General features: G+C 40.1%; 1 protein-coding gene across 3 annotated transcripts in view; it reads right to left on the reverse strand.

Moving 5' to 3' along the window:
* Positions 1-25,414, reverse strand: part of tent2 (terminal nucleotidyltransferase 2) — a 78,371-nt gene that overhangs the window by 39,159 nt on the left and 13,798 nt on the right. For all 3 annotated transcript variants that reach the window (XR_010962650.1, XR_010962651.1, XM_067982652.1), the window contains 6 exons: positions 20,155-20,269; positions 18,283-18,374; positions 18,085-18,148; positions 17,385-17,451; positions 12,859-12,935; positions 1,431-1,559 (listed from right to left, as the gene is read on the reverse strand). Coding sequence is in view for 1 of the 3 variants with exons in the window: in XM_067982652.1 (XP_067838753.1) it covers positions 1,431-1,559; positions 12,859-12,935; positions 17,385-17,451; positions 18,085-18,148; positions 18,283-18,374; positions 20,155-20,269 (544 nt within the window). In the remaining 2 variants the exon portion in view is untranslated. The remainder of the gene's footprint in view (positions 1-1,430; positions 1,560-12,858; positions 12,936-17,384; positions 17,452-18,084; positions 18,149-18,282; positions 18,375-20,154; positions 20,270-25,414) is intronic.

Below are 25,414 nucleotides of genomic sequence, written 5' to 3' on the forward strand. Positions count from 1 at the left end.
TTTTGGCAGGAAGAATGGAGAGGCGCAATATAAGCTAAATGGTACAATTTTAAAAGGGGTGCAGGAACAGAGACATACACAAATCTTTGAAGGTGGCAGAACAAGTTGAGAAGGCTGTTAAAAAAGCATACCGGATCCTGGGTTTTATAATAGTCATTGTGTACAAAAACAAGGAAGTTTTGCTAAACCTTTATAAAACACAGGTTAGGCCTCAGCTGGAGTATTGTGTTCAATTCTGGACATCCTTCCTAAAGTGTGGTGCCAAGGCCGTAGAGAGGGTGCAGAAGAGATTCACTAGAATGGAACCAGGGATGAGGGACTTCAGTTATGTGGAGACTCTAGAAAAGCTGGGGCTGTTCTCCTTAAAAGAGGTTAAGGGGAGATTTGAGAGAGGTGTTCAAAATCATGAACAGTTTTGACAGAGTAAATAAGGAGAAACTGTTTCCAGTGGCAGAAGGGTCAGTAACCTGAGGTCACAGGTTTATGGTGATCGGAAAAAGAGCCAGAGGTGACATGAAACATTTTTTTTTAACGCAGCGAGTTGTAATGATCTGGAATGCACTGCATGAAAGGGTGGTGGAAGCAGATTCAATAGTAACTTTCAAAAGGGAATTGGATAAATATTTGAAGGGAAAAAAAGCAGGGGAATGGGACTAATTGGATAGCTCTTTCAAAGAGCCAACACAGGCACGATGAGCCGAATGGCCTCCTCCTGTGTTGTGATAACCAACTAACCAACCTATGATAACCAATTAATGACTCTTTTGAAGTGTTGCAACTGTTAGCAGCGCAAAGCAAGATCCCATAAAGAGGTAGAGAGGCTGGTGGAGGAGAAAATGTTGGCCAGGACATTGGAAAAACACCCTGGTTGTCTTCAAAAAGTGTCATGTGATCTTTAACGACCAAACCATCGGAACAGGCAGTTCAACATCTCTTCCGAAAGATGTCACTTGCAACAATGCAGCACTCCTTTTAGTGTACCTATGTCAGCCTAGATTATGCGTTGAAGCCCTGAACTGCATCTTGAACCCACAAACTTGTGACTCAGAGACAAGGCCGCTATGAATGGAGCCTAGCCTACACTTTGCGTGGCTGCACCCCTTTTCAGTTCCTACCCTACCCATCCAATATCAGCAATTTCCATGCCACTCCTCTACTGCACTCCGAGCACTGGGCCCAATTTGCGTTGGGAGCTCCCCTGCATAACTTTAAATAACTAATATAGCCAACCATGGGAAACCTTGTAAAGTCGATCTACAGACAAAGCATCAAACAAAGTTTTAGTGTCAAGATTGGAAAAATCTACAGTGTCAATCAGGACTGACTATGAAAACTCCAGGGAGATAGACACAGACACACAAATATTCAATGCTTCAGGAAGGGCCTGTAAAAGGGTTAGAAAATTATAAATACCACACGAACAGACTTACTTTGTAGATAGTGCAACACCATCAGTACCAAGGAGTAACTGCTCAATGTGCCACGACTAGCATCATTTATTCCATGGTAACGTGCCCACTTTTTCACAACCAGCACTAGAGGACGAACACGACTCTCAGCTGCATAAAAACAAACAATAACTATTTTAGGGAAATTTACTAGAAGAACAATGGGATTTTTAAAAGTTGATAACAAGTAATCTACGTAACTGGTTTTAATTTCCATCGCACTGCACATGTAGATATCATATAATAGTCTTTTTTGTTATTCCTACATCGCAACATAAGAATTTCTAAACGGTAAAAGACCAAGACCTATCTAGTCCACTTTCTACCATCCTGGTAGTCACATGATACAACGATAATGGAGTTGTTGACTAATCATGTCAATCAATCTCTATCAATCAATCACTACAGACCCAGACATGAAGTGAGGAAAACCCTAGTGCTGGAGAGCTATCGGAACCATAGGTCCAGTCACCTGTTCCTCCCAAGCTTGCTACACCCACCACATGTCATATCTCAAATTACTCATATACTGTATCCCAAAATGTTATTTTCTGAAAGAAATCTAATTTACATTTGAATGAATAAATTCCTGTGTAAATGAATTGTTTAGAAACATTTATATTCCAGTTAATTATCCAATGCATCACCAATTAAAAAGGAAAACGTAGAGAAACTAATTTACAAAAAAGTTAACAATGCAAACAATTGAATCTCTTGATTACAATCAGAAAATTCTGAATACATTTCTAATCCAGTATATTACCTATACCATCAGTTACTAAGCCAGTCAAACAGAGTGCGTGAAGGCCTAGAGTTTTAAATCAATGTGGAAATACTCAGGAGTAAACAGTATGTAAATAGAGGTAAAGCTGTAGTGATGTTTTGCATCCTCGTTCATCTAACTGAAATTGCATCAGCAGCAAGCTGATCCATTCAGAAAGGTTAGCATTTTTGGTGACATTGATGCCGTTATTTTGAATAGGATTCATATACAAGTCAAAAAACTGACAGTACAAAGTGTTTTGAAAAACAGTTGTGGTATTAGATGGTTACATTTTTATAGTTATCTAACAAGACAAAAGCATTCTAATTTAGATTGGTAAAATGGAAGTAACTGCTGTTGTCTGGCACTAATATTTGTTTGAGAACAACACTGACCTCTTGTGGGCAATGCTAATAAAAAAAATTGCAAATGCCAGACAAACAAAAAAAATACTGGAAATAGACAGGCAGTTCTGACGAAAGGTTACAACCATAGAGGTTTACAGCACAGAGGGAAGCAATTCAATGTATACGTCTGTGACAGCTCTTTGCTGGACCAATCCAAAACTAACAAGCAGCTCTGTACAAAACCCATAATCTCCTCACTGAGTGCCAAGCACTCAACCTCTATTTATATAGCATGTAAAATGCAGCTAAGGTACATCTTGGGTAGTGCCTCATATCACTCAAACATTTGAAAGTGCTTTGTGCACAATTAATTATTTTGCACTGTACTGACTTTTGTATAGCAACTATTTTGTACACATTAAGATCCCACAATAAGATAAATTTTCTTGTAATGATGTTGGTGCATGGAGGAATGTTGGTTAGGATACCAGGAGAACCTCTTGCTTTTCTTCGAATAGTGCCATGGAACATATAACATCCACCTAAATTACTAGAATAGGCACACAAAGTATTGGTTTAATGTTTCATCTGAAGGACTGCATCGCTGATTGGAGTACTGCATTGGAGTGTCTGCCTAGGTTATGTGCCCACAACCTTCTGACTCAGAGGCAAGAGTGCTACCAACTGAACCAAGCTGACACATAACTATAAAATAAACCTCACTACAGTCACTTGTAATTGCAATTTCAGTAGTCCCCACCTCTCAAGACATTAAAAATAGAAAGGAAGCAACTTACTGGGGAAAAAAAAGGAAATGTGTCTTTTTTTCTGCAAATCTTCGAGGCATGAAATGCTTCCAAGAAATACTGGCAATAGCTGTCTACCTTCCACACAATTACGGTACTAAATACTTGGTCCCTAAATGAAATTACACACCATAGTTAGAAACCATAATTCTATATTCACAAAGGAATGCAGGATCCCATTCCAACTGGTTTGAGTAGATCCCTAGGATAAAAATCAAAGTTGTTCAATTGAATTTAAGCAGAAATAAATAGGGATAAAAATCAAAGCAAAGTGTTGCATAAACCAGTTGAATATTTCAGCAAAAGTTGAAAATTAGCTGGCAAGTTATAGCAACTCAATCAGTCCACTTCAAAAAGGGCTTAGGGTCATTCGGAAATACTTCGAATACAAAATATCATAGTCTGCATAAGGAATAGCTTTATTGAGAACAAACCCTCATCTTTTAGTGTTTATCTCAATGTGTGCAGTATTTTGGTTAAAAAATGTAGTTGTTTCCCCATAGTTTTTAATCAAATCATGCAACAAAAAAAATTGAGAAATTATTTTAGCTGTCGAAAGAACTTACATTTATATAAGCACCTTATCACATCTGTAGGATGTCAAAAATGATTACTTTTGAACTGCAATCACATTTGTTTTGTGGGAAAGCATGGCAACCAATTAATGCACAGCAAGGTCCCGCAAACAGCAACTGAGATAATGCGTTCTTTTTTAGTGGTGTTGGTGGAGGAATAAATGTTAGACAGGATACCAGGAGAGCCCTTTCCACTCTTAAAAATTTGTTCTTGGCATGTGGGCGACACTAGCAAGGCAGAATTTATTGCCCATCCCTAGTTGCCCTGGGGGCATTACGGCACATAGTGTGGGACTAGAGTCGCATGTCGGCCAGATTGGGAAGGGGGTGGCAGGTCCCTTCTCTGAAGAAGATCAGCATCTTTCGTGGTCATTTTTTCTGATACTAGCCCACAAATAGACAGATTTGTTGAAGTCAATTTCACAACTTGCCATGGTTAGATTTGAACCCTCAGCCTGTGGATTACTTGTCATGTACCATAACCATGTGCTACTGGATGTGGAATAGTGCCATGGGATTTTTACATCCATCTAAGCAAATGGACGGGGCTTCAGTTTAACGTCTCACCTAAAAGACAGCTCCTCTGACAATGCAACATTCCCTAGGTACTACAGTGAAGTGGCAGCCTGGACTGTGCGCTCCTGGAAAGTGGTTTGAACTCACAACCTTCTGAATCAGGGGTGAGAGCCCTACCAACTGAGCCAATCTATTAGTATTTCATTTTTAAATTACATAGCATGCATGTCGCATCATGCAAACCAATTTAGCAAAGCCAGGGATCTGTTTGTGAATCAATGTGAAAGGACTGAATGGAATTAATCCACTTAGCCTGATGGCTCTCAGCAGGAGGCTAATATGGATGTTTTCTTCCCCTCAATACTCTCATGCATTTTTAAAAATTCTTAGAATATGCCCAAGCAAACAAACAGCAGCCAGAACAGAAAGGATGTGGCTGTGAATCTTGCCATCTTTATTTCCAGTCATGAAACCAAAGTGGGTGTTCTCACAGCCAAGACCAATTCAGAATATTGAATTCTGAGTTTATACTGGCAAGCGGAGGTCAAGTTTTATATCCAACTGGACCTTTAATTGGAAATATAAGCATTGTATTCTCATTTTACAGTGGATTCAATCCAAAACAGGAGGCTGCCAAAGAATACTTTCAGCCTCAAGGCATTTTGTCAGTTCACAAGTCGCATAGTGCTCTGTCATTTCAGTATGGATTCCCCATTTACAGGAATCCAGATGAATCAAGTTTGTAGACAAGTCCTTTTGCTGTGAATACAATCAGAATCCTCCTGTTACACACCATTTACTCACTGTATTCTGACCCACAGTTAATAGAACAATGAATGCAGGTACCACTTGTAATAAATTGGATAGCCATGTGGTGAAGGATAGAATACTAGAGCCTTGTCTTCAGTTGCTACCAAGCCTTTATTCACAGAGATCCACATTACCCACTATGCAGCCCCTAGATAAGCTCTCATAAATGGTTACAAGAGAGTCCCCAATTGATACACACCAGCTTAATGCAATTAACACTAATTGATATAAATCATATGGATACAATTAACACCATTGAACTAAATAATTCAATCTATTTCAATGGAAATTCAATTTAATACATTCTACGAGTGGAGCTGAACCACTCCAAATAACTGCACTTACGTTGAGCCCTGGCCCTTGAACTTTTCAACACACCTTACACCTAGTTTATATCTGCACAGTATATTTCAGTATAAAGCCACTTCTTATGCAGTAAATTTGCTCCTTTTAATGATGTACAAGAGAAAACTACTTATATTGCGAGCAGAGTCCTAAAATCCATTGTGAGAACATAAAAGCTAGAAAGAATAGGAGCAAACATGTAAAAACTCAAAATTATTTTAACACTTTAGGTATCACTATGATGGTGACACATAAATGTCAGAGATGGCTCTAAGTACTCATTAAAATTTAATCAATTCAACAAATCAAAAGTTGTTTCAAGTGGCATGAATAGAACACAGTATTTATTCCTACTCATGGGAAATTTGTACAGCTCATGGGATTTTTTGCACTGGTGGCAATTAAATATGTATTGAATTAAGCAAATAAAAAGCAAAAAACTAGAATTCTGAAACAAAAACAGAAAATACAGATAGGCCCAACCAATCTTTTCTTTCCACAGATTGCTGCCTAATCTGCTGTGCAGTTCAGGCATTTTGTACTTAATAATGCTGCATCATATACCATCGGTTTACTACTTAAAAATACAACTGTGTTTTGGAAAGCACGCTGAAATTAACTCGCTGCAAGCAATACAACCAGTAGCAAGACATTTTTTGTGTTTAGGGTCAGAATTTTATCTGAACATTTTATACTTGCAAGCCTGACTTGCAACAGCTGTAAATGGTCTTCCTACACAAATTTCTTCCATAATATATACATGGCTTTTGCATACATGCCAATATTGAAGAATAACCTGGCCAACTTCAAAAAAGCTGACAGCTCAAAAGCAACCCTGAACACGTGAATGCAAGGAGTTAAGACTGGAATTGCATCGAGGTATGGGCTTGTCATAATTTAAATCGGCACGGCATACCCAACATTCAATCACTTTTATTGCAGAAGAAAAAGCCTTAGGTACACAAGTGCAGCTAGTAGCAGTAGTGGATTTAGAAATTACTGAAGCACTCGGTGAAAAATTAAATTTTCCCAGAGAACTGGATATTTTATTTGGTGCATTTTGGAGTCGACTGCAATTCTATCTTTCAAACCAAAAATAATTTATTCTAGAAGGGTTTACAATTTTTAAAATAGGAATACAATTTAACAGGGTCCAGTTCCTTTCATTGGGAAATTAAAACCAGATACATCAAACGAACAAACATTTTTACAACATGCACCACAATAATTCCAACTGGAAGTACATTCTACATTCACAAAATAAAACTCACAACAATCACATTAGTCTGTGCTGTGGACCCCATGTTAGCCTGGGGCAAACAGATAGTCACCTGAAATAAAAACAGAAAATGCTGGAATACTCAGCAGGTCAGGCAGCATCTGTGGAGAGAGAAACAGAGTTAACGTTTCAGATCAATGACTGTTCGTCAATTAAACCTCTAACTTCCACCAGTTCTGATGATAGAGTTAGCGTTTCAGATCGATGACCTGTTTCTCTCTCCACAGATGCCTGACCTGCTGAGTATTCCAGAATTTTCTGTTTTTATTTCAGATTTCCAGCATCCGCAGTATTTGCTTTTGTGCTAGAGGGTTAACTGGACTGTGCGCATTTTTAAATAGCTTCAGGAGAGATAAGGGTGAGTCAATATTATCAAAATAAAAGCTTAGAGCTGAGTTCTGTTGAAGGATCACTTCAAACATTAACCAGATTTACCTCTTATATGATATACATACAAATATTTTCTGTTTTTAAAATCTTAAAACACACTGGGCTAAAAATTACCATTGCCAGTTAATTGGAGATGAATGCTTAACACCTTACATGACATTCCTCTGTCCAGTATTTTAAACAGAGGAATTAACCCATTTAAAATGAACACGTTAATGCATTAAAATAGACAGAAACATACAAACATGTTACGTGCCTGTTTACTATCATCAGCAGTAATTTTTAGCCTATATTGTTCTATTGATCCTGTTAAAGAGATTTATTTTCTTGCACTGGAAATCATTCATTAAAAAAGAAAATTAGTGCACTAAAACATAACTTATAAGAACAGGTACCATGAGCTGAATTTTGTGCCCTTGGGTGGACAGGACAAAGCTTCCAGACTGGGGTATCCAATCTTTTACATTACAATCCATTATAGTCACTCTTCATTTTCCTACGCTTTGTCCGCAAGCGTGACCCTGACCTGCCGGTCGCTTGCCATTTTAATTCACTGTCCCGCTCCGACCTCTGTTCTCTGCCTCTTACACTGTTCCAATGAAGCTCATCGTAAGCTCGAGGAACAGCACCTCATCTTTCATTAAGGCACTTTACAACCTTCCAGACTCAACACTGATTTCAATAACTTCAGATCATAACCACTGCTCCCATTTTAAAAAAAATTTATTGGACCACAGCTGCTGGTTATGGTTCTGCTGTTGCCATTTACAGCTACTCTAGACCGATCTATTGTTTCTAATCTTGTCCCATTACCACCCTCCTTGCCTTGCACCATCATCCCTTTTGTCATTTAATCACTCTTTCCCTCTACCCTATCACAGACCTTCCCTTTTGTTCTTTCCTACTGTCCCTCCCTCCCCCACCCCACCCCCTGATTCTGTACTTGCTTAAGAACTTTAACATCTTCCAATTCTGATGAAAGGTCTTCGGCCTGAAACATGAACTCTGTTTCGTTCTCCACAGATGCTGCCTCACCTACTGAGCTTTTCCAGCATTTTCTGTTTTTATTCCTCATTTTCCTATGGCCTAGAATGGTTAGGGCACTCTTCCTGGTTGTAGAACACAGGTTCCAAATTTATAGAAAATACCTGGCTGCGGCACTCACTCACAAAAAGGCCAACGGGTCACATCACGTTATAGTTTAGTATCATTTCTTTAATTAATTGAAACAAAGAGGTTGTTACACAAGATTAGGGCTCATGGGATTGGGGCAATATATTAGCATGGATTGAGGATTGATTAACGGACAGAAAACAGAGCAAGAATAAACGGGTCACTTTCGGGTTGGCAGGTTGTAACTAGTGGGGTGCGGCAAGGATCAGTGCTTGGGCCTCAGCTATTTACAATATATATCAAAAGATTCAAATGAGGGGACCGAGTGTAATGTATGCAAGTTTACTGATGGTACAAAGCTAGGTGGGGAAAGTAAGCTGCGAGGAGGACAAAGAGGCTGCAAAGGGATATAGACAGGTTAAATGAGTGGGCAAGAACATGGCAGATGGAGTATAATGTGGGGAAAATGTGAAATTATCCACTTTGATAGGAAGAATAGCAGAGAAGAATTTTTTTTAAAAAGAGACTAAGAAACGTTGGTAGTCAGAGGGATTTGGGTGTCCTTGTACACAAATCACAGAAAGTTAGCATGCAGGTACAGCAAGCAATTAGGAAGGCAAATGGTATGTTAGCCCTTATTGTAAGGGGGTTGGAGTATAAGAGTAAGGAGGTCTTGCTGCAATTAAACAGGGCTCTGGTGAAACCACACCTGGAGTACTATGTAGAGTTTTGGTCTCCTTACCTAAGGAAGGATACACTTGCTGTAGATGGGGTACAACAAAGGCACACTAGATTGATTCCTGGGATGAGAGGGTTGAGTAGAATGGGCCTATATTCGAGTTTAGAAGAATGAGAGATGATCTCATTGAAACATAAAATTCGTAGGGGGCTTGACTGAGTAGTTGCTGACAGGTATATTTCCCCTGGCTGGAGAGTCTAGAACTAGAGGTCTTAGTCTCAAGATAAGGGGTCGGCCATTTAGGACCAAGATGAGGAAAGATTTCTTCACTCAGGAGGATTGTGAATCTTCGGAATTCTCTACCCCAGACGGCTGTGGATGCTCAGTTGTCCAGTACATTCAAGACCAAGATTGATAGATTTTTGGGCACTAAGGGAATCAAGGGATAAGGGGATAGGGCGGGAAAGTTAAGTTGAGGTTGAAGATCAGCCATGATCTTAATGAATGGCTCATGGGGGCCATATGGCCTATTCCTGCTCCTATTTCTAGGCCAGGACCTACTCCGTTAATGGTAGGGCGTTGGGGAGAGTTATAGAACAAAGAGATCTAGGAGTACAGGTTCATAGCTCCTTGAAAGTGGAGTCACAGGTGGATAGGGTGGTGAAGAAGGCAGTCAGCATGCTTGGTTTCATTGGTCAGAACATTGAATACAGGAGTTGGGATGTCTTGTTGAAGTTGTACAAGACATTAGTAAGGCCACACTTGGAATACTGTGTACAGTTCTGGTCACCCTATTATAGAAAGGATATTATTAAACTAGAAAGAGTACAGAAAAGATTTACTAGGATGCTACCGGGACTTGATGGTTTGACTTATAGGGAGAGGTTGGATAGACTGGGACTTTTTTCCCCGGAGAGTAGGAGGTTAAGGGGTGATCTTATAGAAGTCTATAAAATAATGAGGGGCATAGATAAGGTAGATAGTCAAAATCTTTTCCCAAAGGTGGGGGAGTCTATAACAAGGGGACATAGATTTACGGTGAGAGGGGAGAGATACAAAAGGGTCCAGAGGGGCAATTTTTTCACTCAAAGGGTGGTGAGTGTCTGGAACGAGCTGCCAGAGGCAGTAGTAGAGGCGGGTACAATTTTGTCTTTTAAAAAGCATTTGGACAGTTACATGGGTAAGATGGTATAGAGGGATATGGGCCAAGTGCAGGCAATTGGGACTAGCTTAGTGGTATAACCTGGGCGACATGGACATGTTGGGCCGAAGGGCCTGTTTCCATGTTGTAAACTTCTATGATTCTATGATTTCTCATGTTCATCACCACCCCTATTTTACTCATTTTATTTCCAAACCTGAGCAATTCCACTCATGAATTGATAAAAATGCAGAAATAAAGCCAGTTAATCCATTTACTCCTGGGAACATTCTCCATATCTCAAAGTGGCTACAACTAATCTTGAAGTATTAAGCCTTCCTATAAGACAATGACCAGGCATGCCCAGAATGCTTTGGGGAAAACATAAAGCTTTTAAAAGCTGTATTTTAGCAGCTTTTTTCACAAGGTCTCAAGATAATTATGGTCATTCAGCCCATCCAAATTCAGTTATCCAGAAGCACACTACAGTACCCCCGTTGCAGCATCCACTTGTTTCTTAAATGAATTCAGGGTTTTCACTTCTACTACTCTATCCAGGGGTCTGTTCCATGTGTTGATCAGTCTATATTGAAGAGGAGCTTCCTGATATCAGTCCTAAATGTGCCTTTTACTAGATTGAACCTAACCCCCTTGTCCTACTCGTCCAAGTGAATTTAAAATAATATTCCATACACTTACTATGTTGTCAAGCAGAAAAGCCCAAGTCTCTCCCGTCTTTTCCCATAGCTCAGACCTCTAACTCTAGGATCTGCCTTGCAGCTCTTCTCTGTACTATCTCTGGCACTTGATGTTCTCCCTTGTATCTCAACAATCAGAACAGAGCACAGTATTCAAGGTGTGGTCTGGCCAAAGCACTACAGTTTGCTCATGACTTCCTCTAACTTGTATACTAATGTTTTGGCTATGCTGTTCAACATCCCATTGGCTTTGATAATTGTTCCTCTACATTGGATAGACATGATAAGCGTGGAGCCTACTAAAACACCTAGGTATCTTTCAGCTTCATCCTCAGCTATTTCAACACCATGCATGAAGTATGTGTGCCATCCCTGTTTCCTACCTGTGTGCAGTATTTGGCACTTACCCACATTAAGTTTCATCAGTGTTCTGCCCATGTACTTATTTTGTCCAACTCATTCTCTAAGTTCTGATCTGCTTCCTCAAATTCCACTGTCCTTCAGATTTTTTTTTAATCATCAACAAATATAACCACTGCATTGAGTTTTTTTTAGTCCAGATCAGTGGTTCAAAACTAAACCACTCAGTACTCCTCCACCGCCCTCCAACATAACTCCTCTAAAAGGAGTACTCATTATTTTCTACCCCTTCAACCAGTTTCTAATCCACTCTCAGGACTAGCCTTGAATCCCCACAGCTTTAAGTTTGACTAATAGCCTTCAGAGTGGAACTTTGTCAAATACTTCTTTGGGTACAAACAAACACACCCATAACTGTGCCTCTCAGAAATCATTGACTCATCTTAAAAAAAAATTCTGCTTCAAGTTCTTGAGCAGCCAAAAGTGGGAGAAACCAACTTCCGATTGATTAATATGACCATATCCAATCGCAGTGAAAAGAATTGATTTTAGTTATGAAACACCAACGAGTTGACACATTCAGTTATCAGTTGGCATCTACGGCTTCTGAGTCTTTGATCCTGGTTATGTAAAATACTCCATCTTTGCTGTCTTCCAAAGAAAAGAATCACTGCCATTTTGCTGTAAGAATGCCGCATCCAAAGTTTGAGAGGGAGTAGCTGAAACCACATTACGAAATACCGCACCCACAAGTACAAAGGACAAAGCAGCCCGCTTCATTGGCATCCCATCCACCACCCTAAACATTCACCAATGACGCACCGTGGCTGCAGTGTGCACCATCCACAGGATGCACTGCAACAACTCACCAAGGCTTCTTCAAAACCTCCCAAACCTGCGACCTCTACCACCTAGAAGGACAAGGGCAGCAGGCACATGGGAACAACACAACCTGAACGCTCCCCTCCAAGTCACACACCATCCCAACTTGGAAATATATCGCCGTTCCTTCATCGTCGCTGGGTTAAAATCCTGGAACTCCCTACCTAACAGCACTGTGGGAGAACCTTCACCACACAGACTGCAGCGGTTCAAGAAGTGGCTCACCACCACCTTCTCAAGGGCAATTAGGGATGGGCAATAAATGTTGGCCTTGCCAGTGACGTCCACATCTCAAACGAATAAAAAAAAGTAACGTCCTACTGCTATAGGCATCACGTCCCAACATCCACTTGTTTAAGTCAGTCTTACACAAAGCAATCTAAAACTGTATGAAATCCTATGAATAGCAGGTCAAGTTGATGCTAAAAAGTCTTATCAGCCTGCACAGCTTTCAAAGCACAAAAATGGTTATGCAAAACATTTTACATCGATTTATCTGAACCTTCCAATTTTAATCCCAGTGGCTTTATGTTTTAAACTCAGAAGGACAGCAGCTTAGCTGTCAATTTTGTTGGATATTGTAAAATTATCAAGGATACTAAAAAGAAATGCCAGCATTTATTATGGGACACTTTACATAACCAAATGAAGTTTTGGTGTCTGGATAGCAGGAGGACTACAGGATATATATAGGTAGGGTACTTACTATATGCATAGCTCCTCAGCAGGAATGTGTTTCTTATTCCCACAACATTGTTTACATTCAAGTCAAATTCCACACCACTGCAAATGCAAAAAATTAACAATTAAACCCATACAATTTAATTTTATTTTTGAAATTTACTAGATTCAGGAGATTCCTGAGGATTGGCAACTCCGTGACTGTATTTTTAAAAGGCTCAAGAAACATAACTAAAACTACTGACTAATCAGATTTCCTGCAAAACTGAAACTTAGTTATTTTTTGAGTGATCTATTGGTGAACATTTGGAAAAGCAGAAGTTAAAAGACTATAGTCAGCATCAGAGGAGGAAAGGGAGGTCGTATTTAACCACCCTACTGGTTAAGTTTTAAATACAACTGATATCAAAGCTTTCAGAAAATCCAAGTATAATGTCATGGTAAGGAGTCATGGTATGGAGAATTGTTAGAGCATGAAAAGCTTTGCCAGAGGGAGTGATTGAGATTGAGACAATTATATGTGAATGAGATAATATTTTTTTTTTTAAAAAGGGAAAAAAAGTGAATAAACATTTGAAGCAGAGGAAGATACAGGGATAGCAATAAAAAGACGAGCAGCAAGACTTGTTTTCGATTGCTCCAGCAAAGAATTGGCACAGATTCAATGGGCCAAACAGCCTCCTTCTGTGCCATGAAGTTCTATGGTTCAATAGACACAGGATCCGACAATTAAAATGGGAACTAGAAAGTAGTTTTTCAAGCTGGGGAGAGGTTATAAGTGAATCGACCCCAAGTGGTACCCTCTCTATTTTTAATCTTCTCCCTAGGCATAGGAATGCAATTATTGCTCAAAAGGGTACAGAGGCAAGTGACAAAATAAAGGCCAATTTTACTAAGCTGAGATGTGATTTAGCAAAAGTGAACTGGAAACAGCTACTTGAAGGTAAATCAGTGTCAGAGCAGTGGGAGGCATTCAAGGAGGAGATACTGAGGGTTCAGAACAAATATGCTCCCACAATGAAAAAGGGTGGTACTCCCAAATCTAGAGCCCCCTGGATGTTAAGGAGCAAACAGGGTAGGATAAGGCAAAAAAAAAGGGAAGCTTATGTCAGATACAGAGAGCTCAATACTACAGAAAGCCTAGAGGAATATAGAAAACGCAGGGATGAAATTAAAAAGGAAATTAGGAAAGCAAAGAGAGAGCATGAAAAAATATTGGCAAGTAAAATCAAGGAAAACCCAAAGATGTTATATAAATACATTAAGAGCAAGAGGATAACTAAGAGTAGGGCCGATTAGAGACCCAAAAAGTAACCAGTGTGTGGAGGCGGAAGATGTTGGTATGGTTCTGAATGAATACTTTGCGTCTGTCTTCACAAAAGAGGGGGACGGTGCAGACAATGTAGTTAAGGAGGAGGAGTGTGAAATATTGGATGGGATAAATATAGTGAGAAAGGAAGTATTAAGGGGATTAGCATCTTTGAAATTAGATAAATCACAAAGCCCAGTGAAATGTATCCCAAGCTGTTAAAAGAAGCAAGGGAGGAAATAGTGGAGGCTCTGACCATCATTTTCCAATCCTCTCTGGCTACAGACTTGGTGCCAGAGGACTGCTAACGTTGTCCCGTTCTTTAAAAAAGGGAGAAAGAGATAGACAGAGTAATTGCAGGCCAGTCAGCCTAACCTCGGTGGTGGGCAAATTATTGGAAACAATTCTGAGGGACAGTATTAATCGTCATTTAGAAAGGCACGGATTAATCAAGGACAGTCAGCTTGGATTTGTTAAGGGAAGGTCGTGTCTGACTAACTGGATTGAATTTTTTTGAAGGAGGTAACAAGAAGGGTCGATGAGGGTAACGTGATTGATATCGTCTGCATGGATCTTTGCAAGGCTTTTGACAAGGTCCCACTTGGCAGACTGGTCAGAAAAGTAAAAGCCCATTGGATCCAAGGGAAAGTGGCAAGTTGGATCCAAAATTGGCTCAGTGGCAGGAAGCAAAGGTTAATGGTCGACGTGTTTTTGTGACTGGAAGGCTGTTTCCAGTAGGGTTCCACAGGGTTCAGAAGTAGGTCCCTTGCTTTTTGTGTATAGACACCAATGATTTAGATTTAAATGTAGGGGGCTTGATTAAAAAGTTTGCAGACGATACAAAAATTGGCCACGTGGTTGATAGTGAGGAGGAAAACTGTAGGAAGATATCAATGGACTGGTCAGGTGGGCAGAAAAGTGGCAAATGGAATTTAATCTGGAGAAGTGTGAGGTAATGCATTTGGGGAGGGCAAACAAGGCAAGGGAGTACACAATAATTGGTAGGATACCGAGAAGTATAGAGGAACCTTGGACTGCATATCCAAAGATCCTTGACGTTGGCAGGACAGGTAGATAAGGTGGTTAAGGCGGCATATGGAATACTTTCCTTTCTTAGCCGAGGAACAGAATATAAGAGCAGGGAGGTTATGCTAGAACTGTATGAAACACTAGTTAGACCACAGCTAGAGAACTGCGTAGTTCTGGTCACATTACAGGAAAGATGAGATTGCACTAGAGGGGGTACAGAGGAGATTCACGAGGATGGTGCCAGGACTGGAGAATTTTAGCTATGAGGAAATAGGCTGGGGTTGTTTTCTTTGGAACAGGAGGCTGAAGGGAGATTTCATTGAGGTGTATAAAATTATGAGGGGCCTATTTCCCTTAGCTGGGAGGTCAATAACCAGGGGGCATAGGTTTAAAGTAATTGGTAGAAGGATTAGAGGGGAGTTTGGGAGAAATGTTTTCACCCAGAGGGCGGTGGGGGTCTAGAGCTCACTGCCTGAAAGGGTGGTAAAGGCAGAAAAACTCATCGCTTTTAAAAAGTGCTTGGATATGCACTTGAAGTGCTGTAACCTACAAAGCCACAGACCAAGATCGGGATAGCTCTTTCTTGGCTGGCACACACACAATGGGCCGAATGGCCTCCTTCTGTGCCGTAAATTTCTATGATTTTAACTGTGCAGATCAGGATTCACCAGGAACAATTAAGGACATGGAGCTCATTTCCAAAACCAAAGAAAGACAATCCCAGCCACGCCTTGATTATCACAGCTTCAAACAAACCTTGGCTAGAGTTGAAGCTTCTTTAGCTTATCAATTCGGGCACTAACTGGCCTACCATGTCTCCAATCTGGCAGGCAGGAAACACACGCATGCTTACGTCCAGAAGTGCGCCACCCGCCGTATTGGTGAAGGAAAATATATTGTTGTACTATGGCCATGCTTGAAACAGGCATTAGGTCTTTGCATATGCAAATAAGGGGCCTAACTCCTGTTTGAGAGCCCCTCTGCAAGATTGGTTTGCCCTGAGACAGCGCTCAGTAAAACCAGACGTTAGGATCACCTGCTACCAAAAAGGTATGTTTTTGAAATTTACTTACCTCAATGCGGAGCCAAGAGTGCTCCTCCCAACCCCACATTTAAAGAGCACAGACTGCTGCTCCCCCCGACCCGGCGACCAAACCTGACCCCGGCTTCCTATCTCATGACCCCGGCCCTCACTTATCCAAGGGCGGCTGCACCACCAGCAAAGGCCCAATCTTGGTTTACACTTCGCCGGCTAGTTGATCGTGCCATATCGGCTCCTTTGGAATGAGGCTTGAGGCCCAATGTACCCAGCGTCAGCGGTGCCCACCCCCACCCGACGCCCAAAAATGGGCATGCCCGAATCTCTACCCCAATCACTTTAAAGAGTTTCAGACTTTTTGTTATATACAGTTCAGTTACAGTTGATACCAACCATAGGAAAAAAAGAAAGGCCTCATATAGTGTGGGTTTGGGGAAAACCCCTAGCAAAGCTCTTAAAGGGACAATTTTCTTGGGTGTTTTTCCCATGGATGATGGGAGTATTTATTTTAGGTGGAGGTTGAAAGAATAAGGAAAAATCAGCAGTACGGTAATAGATCCATTTTAAAAGACCCATATACTGTTCTATTTTGATCAGTGCAGTTATTAACTCGAGAGAGAGTGTTCAAATGCATTCCAAGGAGACGAATTAGTCAACCAGGTTCAACATTGATTTTGAAGGATGTAGTCGTGAAAACTTTTGGCTTAAATCAATACATTAGTTTTATAATTAGATTCCAACCTACGAACAGCTTCAGGCCAATGTAATCAGTCTTTATTCTGATGTTTTGCACAACGAGTCTATTTCAATTGTTACCAAAATTAGTGATCGACTAATAATTAAAACAGCTCATCCAGGAATACAAAACAACCAATAGAACAAAAGCAGTATTTCAAAAAGAACTATTTCAATTATATTCTCAACAGTGAGAAAAAACAAAAGAACAATTTTTAACAAGTCACTGCAGATTAAAATGTAGATTCTACTTTTCCAAGTAATTTTAACAAATTTTCCAAACACAGCTATATAGATAAGTTAAAAAATGGCAGTGCTATGTTAGTTCACAAGTTAAACACCATAATTCATCATGGTAGTTTGAGTGCAAATTTAGAAGGCAAAAATCTGCAATATTTACAATGGAACGGTTCTCAGCATAAATAACTCAATTACCTACCTGACTTTATCCCTGAATTTTACTATTGGCACTTTTGCTCGGATCAGTTGAGGTCTGTCAATGTAAGCTGCCAAAACAAATTAACAAAGCTGAATCTATCTTCAGAAAATACTTTGAATTACTGTCTAGTTGCACTTTCCACAAGCAACTTCCAGAGCTGGTACCTTTTTGGGGTCCTGCATATCATCCACAAATTCTCTAGTGGGCAATGTGGGTGGAGAGGGAAGGTGGTGACCAGTTTTGGAGCCAGATCCTGCCCTATAATACTAGCAGTTAAAAGGTGAGTATGGGTGTTTTGCCGAATTTCCTTCCCTACAAGGAAGCATCCAACATCTGCAGTACTTTCTCTCAATCTAACTAAGCAAAGAAAGAAAACAGTGTGCAAGAAAACTAATGGTACAAATTCATACTGCATTCCCACAGAAATGCCAGTTATTGCCTTCTTTATCTAAAGAAATGCAACTCTGGTATAAAAAAATTGTCCAATTAGAATTACATTACATAGATATTATAACATGGAAACAGGCCATTCAGCCCAAGAAGTCCGTTTTTGTGTTTATGATCCACATAAACAATTGTCCTAATATCACTTTATCCTCTTTTCCTTTACCCCCACCTAACTAACCCATTTTTAAATGTTGACATGTTCTTTGCTTACACTACAACACTAAGAGCATAATAACCTCAAAGAGTGACTTACATAGTCTGTAGAAAAGTTGTTGGACTAAACTGAGTATGTGACATGCTTCAGTCCTTTGATTCATCTGCAAGAACAAATATGAAAATTTAGCCTTTCAATATAGCAAGTGGCTAGATCATAGAATAATACAGCACAGAAGTAAGCCATTTGGTCCACTGTGCCAGAAAAAGTCAAGCTAAAATTAAAAAGAAAACATACCGGCTCCTCTTTTAACACCAGACACAGGTCTGCATCACTGTAACGGGTACCAAAGCCATTCAATGAAGAACCAACCAAGTACAACCTTGTCTCTGGGGAGAGAGAGAGAGAGAGAGGAAACATGAGAAATTTTCCAATTACAGTCATATTAAAAATTAAAAAGCTTTCACAGTTGCATGTTCTTAAACATGCTATGCCTAATGCGAATGAATGATAGTTAGATGGCTTAAAACTTTACTTTTCACACTTAAAGGAATATATGGTGAGAGTTTAGCACTTTCTTCAGGCCCCTATGGTTTCCACTTGTTCATACCCATTTTTGCATTCTGGCGTATGTTAGTGAACTTGGAAGAAAATTTGGGTGTAAATACACTTTGGCAAAATGGGCGTAACTTCCCGATTAAGCCCCCACAAGAATTTCCACCCCATTTCCTCTGATTAATTGTAAGCAAAACCACAGGAGATTTATTTTTATGTTATTAATGCTGCAAAACTCCCCAGTCCATTTAAATAAATGGCTTGTTCCAGAGGTAGTGCTGTAACCTCTCCCAGCCAATTATCACGAACAACTAAAAACACCCCCATTTCCTCTAAATAAACATGAGCAATGTCACGGACGTAGGAGGAATTCATGTATTGTACTGGTTAAATTTCTTGTGGTGTCTTACTGCTTCTGTGCATTAAGTAACCTGTAAATAAATATGACCAAAGAGTTTTAGCCTATATGTATTTATCAACAGTATTTTCCACATTTTGGAAAAAACATCAAAGCATAGGGCACCCCACATGATCTCTGACATACCATATACTGCAATTAAAACTAACTGTTAATCCTGGGCACCTTATCCTACACGCAGCATATGCAAGGGTACATGTTTCAGATCATAAGAGACTCTTTTTGCCAAGAACAGAAGATAAAGATTGTTGGGGAAAAACCCACACCATAGTATGCACTTCTCCTTAACTGCAGCCGAGCGGTAAGGGCCTCGTTAGATACGTTGGCCAAATCTCAAGTCTCTTCTATTTGAAAGACCCAACACAACAGCCCTCCTGACATAATTCATTAAGAAATTAAGAAATAAAAACAGAAAATGCTGGAAAGCACTCATCAGGTCAGGCAGCATCTGTGGAGAGAGAAACAGAGTTAACGTTTCACATCGATGACTTTCATCAGAACTCATGAACAATGAAAGGTCACCGACCTGAAACATTAAACCTGTTTTTCTCTCTCCACAGAAGCTGCCTGACCTGCTGAGTGTTCCCACCATTTTCTGCTTTATTTCAGATTTCCAGCATCCATAGTATTTTTCTTTTATAATTCTTTAAGGTGTGTTTCAATGTAAATATAGCCTCTCAGAATAAATATTCAACAATATTTTAAATTGGCTTTTTTTTGGAAAGGGAAGGCACATCCTATTTAAAAAACTGTTTAAATAGTGAGTTCTAATATGACTGAACTACAACAAAAGTGTAAGGGGGCAGAATTAGAACAGATAAAGTGACAAAACTGGCTGAAGTATTCTGGGTAACCAGTTATACCTATACTAACATTAATGTAACTCCTTCAGTGTCAGCCTCCAAGTAAGTTTCACAAATGAACCCCAAAAGAAAAAACAGAAATTAACTGGGTCAGGGTTTAATGTTAATTCTTGAAGAGGTACTGATGGGGACATAAGCATGTGGTTATAGCCACATCATTAAATATTTTTATTCAAATTTTTTGGGGACATTTGTTGTTCAGCTCTCCTCTTTTTAAAAAAATCACCTTGGTTAGAAGCTTAAGAAAACCACAGAGTAGAAATTTTGTTAATATTGTAGTGACTGGTCAGTGTCAGAACAGACAATGAATCAGGAGCCAACAATCTAACTTACGTGGAAAAATTCGCTGAATTTCTCGCTGAATCTGCGTGCGGCATAGATCCTTTTTTTCTAAATCAATCGACTGTTGTTGACAGTTATAGAAGAGGTCCAAAATTTGTTGACTCAGCTGCAAACAACAAACCGTAAATATTGAATCTCACCATCCATACATCCACAGACACACATCAAAAAAAGTTATTTTCCTTGCAATAATTTCATTTTTTTTTTACACACACACACACAAATATATTTGGACAAATTACAATAATTGGAGCTGAGGAGGAATAACTTACCAACAATCTCCATTGTAAAAACAGTCCCTGGGGCTTTTCGAATACACAGCTTTATTGTAATATAGTATCTTTAAAAATTCTGTAAACTTCTGAAGCCAATTATATAATGCAGAATAAAAAGATTCATTTCACATTTTACTCTCATTTTAAATCTAAAAAAATTTGGGGACCGGCCGGAGTGTTGGTACAATGCAGGTATAACTTTCTCATTCTTAGAATTAAGTTCAATCTCCAAGTACAAAGATGGATATTGCCGTTATGCAATCATCCGTATCTCTTTACAGATGCTGATCCAAAACCCTTGTACATGTTGCTTCCCTACGTCTCCTGCAACTCCCTGTTTGAATTTCTCCAATCAGATTTCCACCTCTCCCATAGCACCGAAATGGCCCTAAGCAGTCACAAACGACATTATCTGTGGAGGACATCCTTGTCAACCAATCGCCCACATATAGATAAGATCATGGTGCATTATGCCTCCTTAACCTCTTGGCAACCTTTTACACAATTAGCCACACCTTCCTCCTCCAATGCCTCTCCTCCGTTGTCCAGCTTAGTAGAACTGCCCTCGCTTGCTTCCACTCTTACCTATTCGATCATAGCCACAACATCTCCAACAATGGTTTCTCTTTCCGCCCTGTTACATATCCTTGACCCTCTCCTCTTGCTCATGCTGATAACACTTGACTCGACCTCTCCACCACTTCTCACGCCCATGTTGCCAAAATACTTGTCTGATATTCAGTCTGGGATGGGACACAATTTCCTCCAGCTACACATTGGGAAAACCAAACCCAGCATTGGTCCCCTGCCATAAACTCTGTACGCTTGTCAACAACTCCATTTCCCTCAGTCACAAGCTGAAATAGACTACACAACCTCGGTGTCCTTGACAACCCTGATCTGAGGTCCCAATCCCATATCTTCTACATCATAAAAACTGCATAGATCCCCCTCTGTAACACTGTCCACTTGTGCCCCTACCCCACCCTATCTGCTGCTTTTCTCACCTCCAGTCTCAACTATTCCAACGTTCTCCTGGATGGCCTTCCACCCTCCACTCTCCCTAAACTTCAAGTCGGCCAAAACTCCATTATCCAAATCCTATCCCACAGTAAGTCTCGGTCAGCCGTAGCCCCTATCCTCGCTGATTCACGTTGGCTCCCAGTCGCCCAATGCCTCAAATTCTTGACAGGGTAGATATTGAGAGGATGTTTCCCCTGGCTGGAGAGTTTAGAACTAGGGGGCATAGTCTCAAGATAAGGGGTCGGCCATTTAAGACTGAGGTGAGGAGGAATTTCTTCACTCAGAGGGTTGTGAATCTTTGGAATTCTCTACCCCAGAGGGCTGTGGATGTTGAGTCATTGAGTATATTCAAGGCTGAGACTGATAGATTTTTGGACTCTAAGGGAATCAAGGGATATGGGGATTGGGCAGGAAAGTGAAGTTGAGGTCGAAGATCAGCCATGTTCTTATTGAATGGCGGAGCAAGCTCAAAGGGCATTATGGCCCACTCCTGCTCCTATTTCTTATGTTCTTATTCTCATCTTTGAGTTTAAAGCCTCTGTGGAGGACACCCGTGTCGACCAATCGCCCACATATAGGTAAGTGGGCGATTGGTCGACACGGGTGTCCTCCACAGAGGTGTCCTCCTTGATGCCTCACGAAGACTGCCACTATCAATAGGCAGATCATAGAGGTTTAATTCAACAGTAGTAATGTGCATTGGCAGTGAAATCTGCAAACATTGAATTCAAGATATTTCCCACTGGGATCAGAAAAACCAAAAGTACATGTGTTTCAGGTCAACAGCAGCTAGCCTATCTCTCAGCCTGATTAAAGTGATTTTTTTCTTTCAACCTGGTAGAAATCTGCTGTGTTTTACGGGAAAGCAAATTGATGGACTGAACAAGCCAAGTTCCTGACCTGATGGAACCTTTCTGTATAGCCGAAACAAAGTCAAACATTGTGCGAGTAAGGAAAAAAGCAACGGTAAAGCAAACTTGCACTTATATATAGTGCCTTTCATGTCCTGAAGTGCTTCACATCCAAATAAATTACTTTTTGAAGTGTAGTCACTGTTGCTATGTAGACAAAGGAGCAAACAATTTGCACACAGCAGTGAAATAAATGAACAGTTAATCTGCCTCGGTGTTGGTTGAGGGATAAATGTTGGCCAGGACATTGTGAGAACTCCCTTGCTCGTCTCTAAATACTGCTATGGGATCTCTGATGTGCTTAAGTCATGGAGCAAAGCTGACAAAGAGAAAAAGTGAGAAGAAGAGAGACAACGAACGAATATCAAGATCTGAGACACATGGATCAGCCTGATGGATAGCAGTTTTTTTTTGTAATGCTGCAGTCAGCTTCATGCTTTGGTCGATTAGAACTGGCAAACAACCACAGACCAGAGATTAAACCTAAATGCTGGGCTGATCAATAGCCAATATTGGTGAAGACTGTATGACATTGTCTGAAGTTCTCATAAATCATCTTCCACTGCCTATGAGTAAATATGGGATTGGACTTTCCCAGTACATCTTTGCAGGAAATGTTCTCGCTAATGCTTCCTACCCTCGTCTGTGGTGGAGTGCTTTTGTGCAGACACAGCCCAGCTTCAACAGTGTTTTAGCCAGGACTAAATTTATCATGTTGAAACTTAGAAGGGAGTTTGAGCAGGCTTTATATTTTGAAATGTTCTGTAACAATGGAAGACAGCAAAGGCAGGTATTGTGGAAGCTGGACTCTTGAAAGAGACTTGTGGCATTTTGAATACTTCTTTTTAAAAAAGGAGCTAGTAGCAGTTTATGGTCAAAAGTATAGGCCATGGTGGCAGCTACTAAAGAAGCATCAGTGAAAACAGAATGAGAACTTAGATGCAAGTTAAAACACTTAAAAACTGGAAGACATTATGGAAAATAAAACAAAAAGCAATTACTGCAAACATGCTGCTGTGGGAGGAAAGAGTGATCTCCTGCTGACAACACAAGAAATACCAAAATTAACATGCAGCAACATGGATAAGGTAAGTTGACCACATAGGACATGAATTTCTTAAAGGAACACTGTCCCAAGATACTTCCTCTCCTCCTCATCCAAAAGGATGATGGCAATATATCCCATTCATATTCGGAAATTAAACAAAGGGGTATCAGTCTTTATTCTCATTAGGCTAAAAAGACTGAAGAATTAATTATGCAATTAGCAGAGAATATGGGAACATTTTGATTTTATGGGCATCAGCTCTTTGGTTATGGAAGGAAATTGAATTTATTAAATACTCCAAAAAAGATTCCATCATTTTTATTCCCAAATATTTGTTGAAATGAATATGCCCTGTACCAAATCATTTAAGAGTAGTGTTTAAAATTAATACGGTGGCTGACTGCTTGATCAGAGCTGCCATCTTGATATTTTCAATACTGGGCATGGAAGTAGAACATTTTCTTGCTGAGCTTTGGCTTTCACACCCACTGCTCTATTGAAAGTAATGAGCAACGGGTTGAGGCTAATCGAAAGAGCATCACATTTCCATATCCAGTCTCCAAAAAACGCAGGAAGTTTAAAAAAATGTTTTTAATCAATTTGATTCACGTGTATTTTCCCAGTTATTACATTTATAACTTCAAATATCATCCCTCTAATACCTTAGTTCTCATTTGCGTCCAACTTAGTTTCAAAATCGCCCTAAAGCTTTGACTCAACTACCTGTCTGGTTTATCGTTAAGTAAAGAAGTTATTCCTAGGTTTTAAAATTTACCTTTCACTAAATAAATTTATTTTCTCTGCCTTAATATTCTTGGGTTACCTAATCTATACCATTTCATATTTCATTACATCCCCCAAGGCATTGCTCAGTGATTGGTCTCACCTTGATCTTTGAGTGTCGAATGCTGTCACCCTCACCTGTCCGTCTGTCTCTCTCATCCCCTTACTAATTTCTCCTTTTTTCGCACTCAATCTGTCTTCCACAATGCCTGCATCTTTCTTCATCGCACTTCCTCCTTTCAGGGCGCACTCTGTCGTTTTGATATCTGCCGTGCTGATTTTTGTGTCCTCACTGATCTTTCTCCCCTACAGATCTCTGTCTGTTGTCAATCTCCATTGTCTCAGCCTAGATTTTCCTTACCTAATCTCTTGGTTTGTGAATTCCTGCTTTGTATTGTCGTTGATCTCTGCCCTATTGACATCCCCGTTTACTGATCGATCTCAATCTGTGTGTCCCAATTTCTCTTGCTCTGCTATGTTGATATCCCCTGGATCAACCTGTTTGTTGATGTCTCTCCCCAACCCTATTTTTCTATCTCTTCCGATCTGTCTGTCTCTCTCGCCTGCCGTGTGTTTATTCCTTGGATTAATCTCTGTCTGTTGATGTCTCTCCTTGAGCGGTCGGTACTAGGACCACTGCTTTTTTTTTATATACATTAATGACTTGGACTTGGGTGTACAGGGCACAATTTCAAAATTTGCAGATGACAAAACTTGGAAGCGTAGTGAACAGTGAGGAGGATAGTAATAGACATCAAAAGAACATAGACAGGCTGGTGGAATGGGCGGACACATGGCAGATGAAATTTTAACACAGAAGTGTGAAGTGATACATTTTGGCAGGAAGAATGAGGAGAGGCAATATGAACGAAATGGTACAATTCTAAGAGGGTTGCAGGAACAGAGAGACCTGTGGGTATATGTGCACAAATCTCTGAAGGTGGCAGGACAGGTTGGGAAAGCAGCTAAAAAAGCATATGGGATCCTAGGCTTTATAAGTAGAGGCATAGAGTACAAAAGCAAGGAAGCGATGTTGAACCTTTATAAAACACTGGTTCAGCCACAAATAGAGTATTGCATCCAATTCTGGGCACTGCACTTTAGGAAGGATGTGAAGGCCTCAGAGAGGGCGCAGAAAAGATTTATAGAATGGTTCCAGGGAATGAGGGCCTTCAGTTACATGGATAGACTGGAGAAGGTGGGGTTATTCT

This window comes from Heptranchias perlo, chromosome 4 (assembly GCF_035084215.1).
Source record: "Heptranchias perlo isolate sHepPer1 chromosome 4, sHepPer1.hap1, whole genome shotgun sequence".
NCBI lineage: Eukaryota > Metazoa > Chordata > Chondrichthyes > Hexanchiformes > Hexanchidae > Heptranchias > Heptranchias perlo.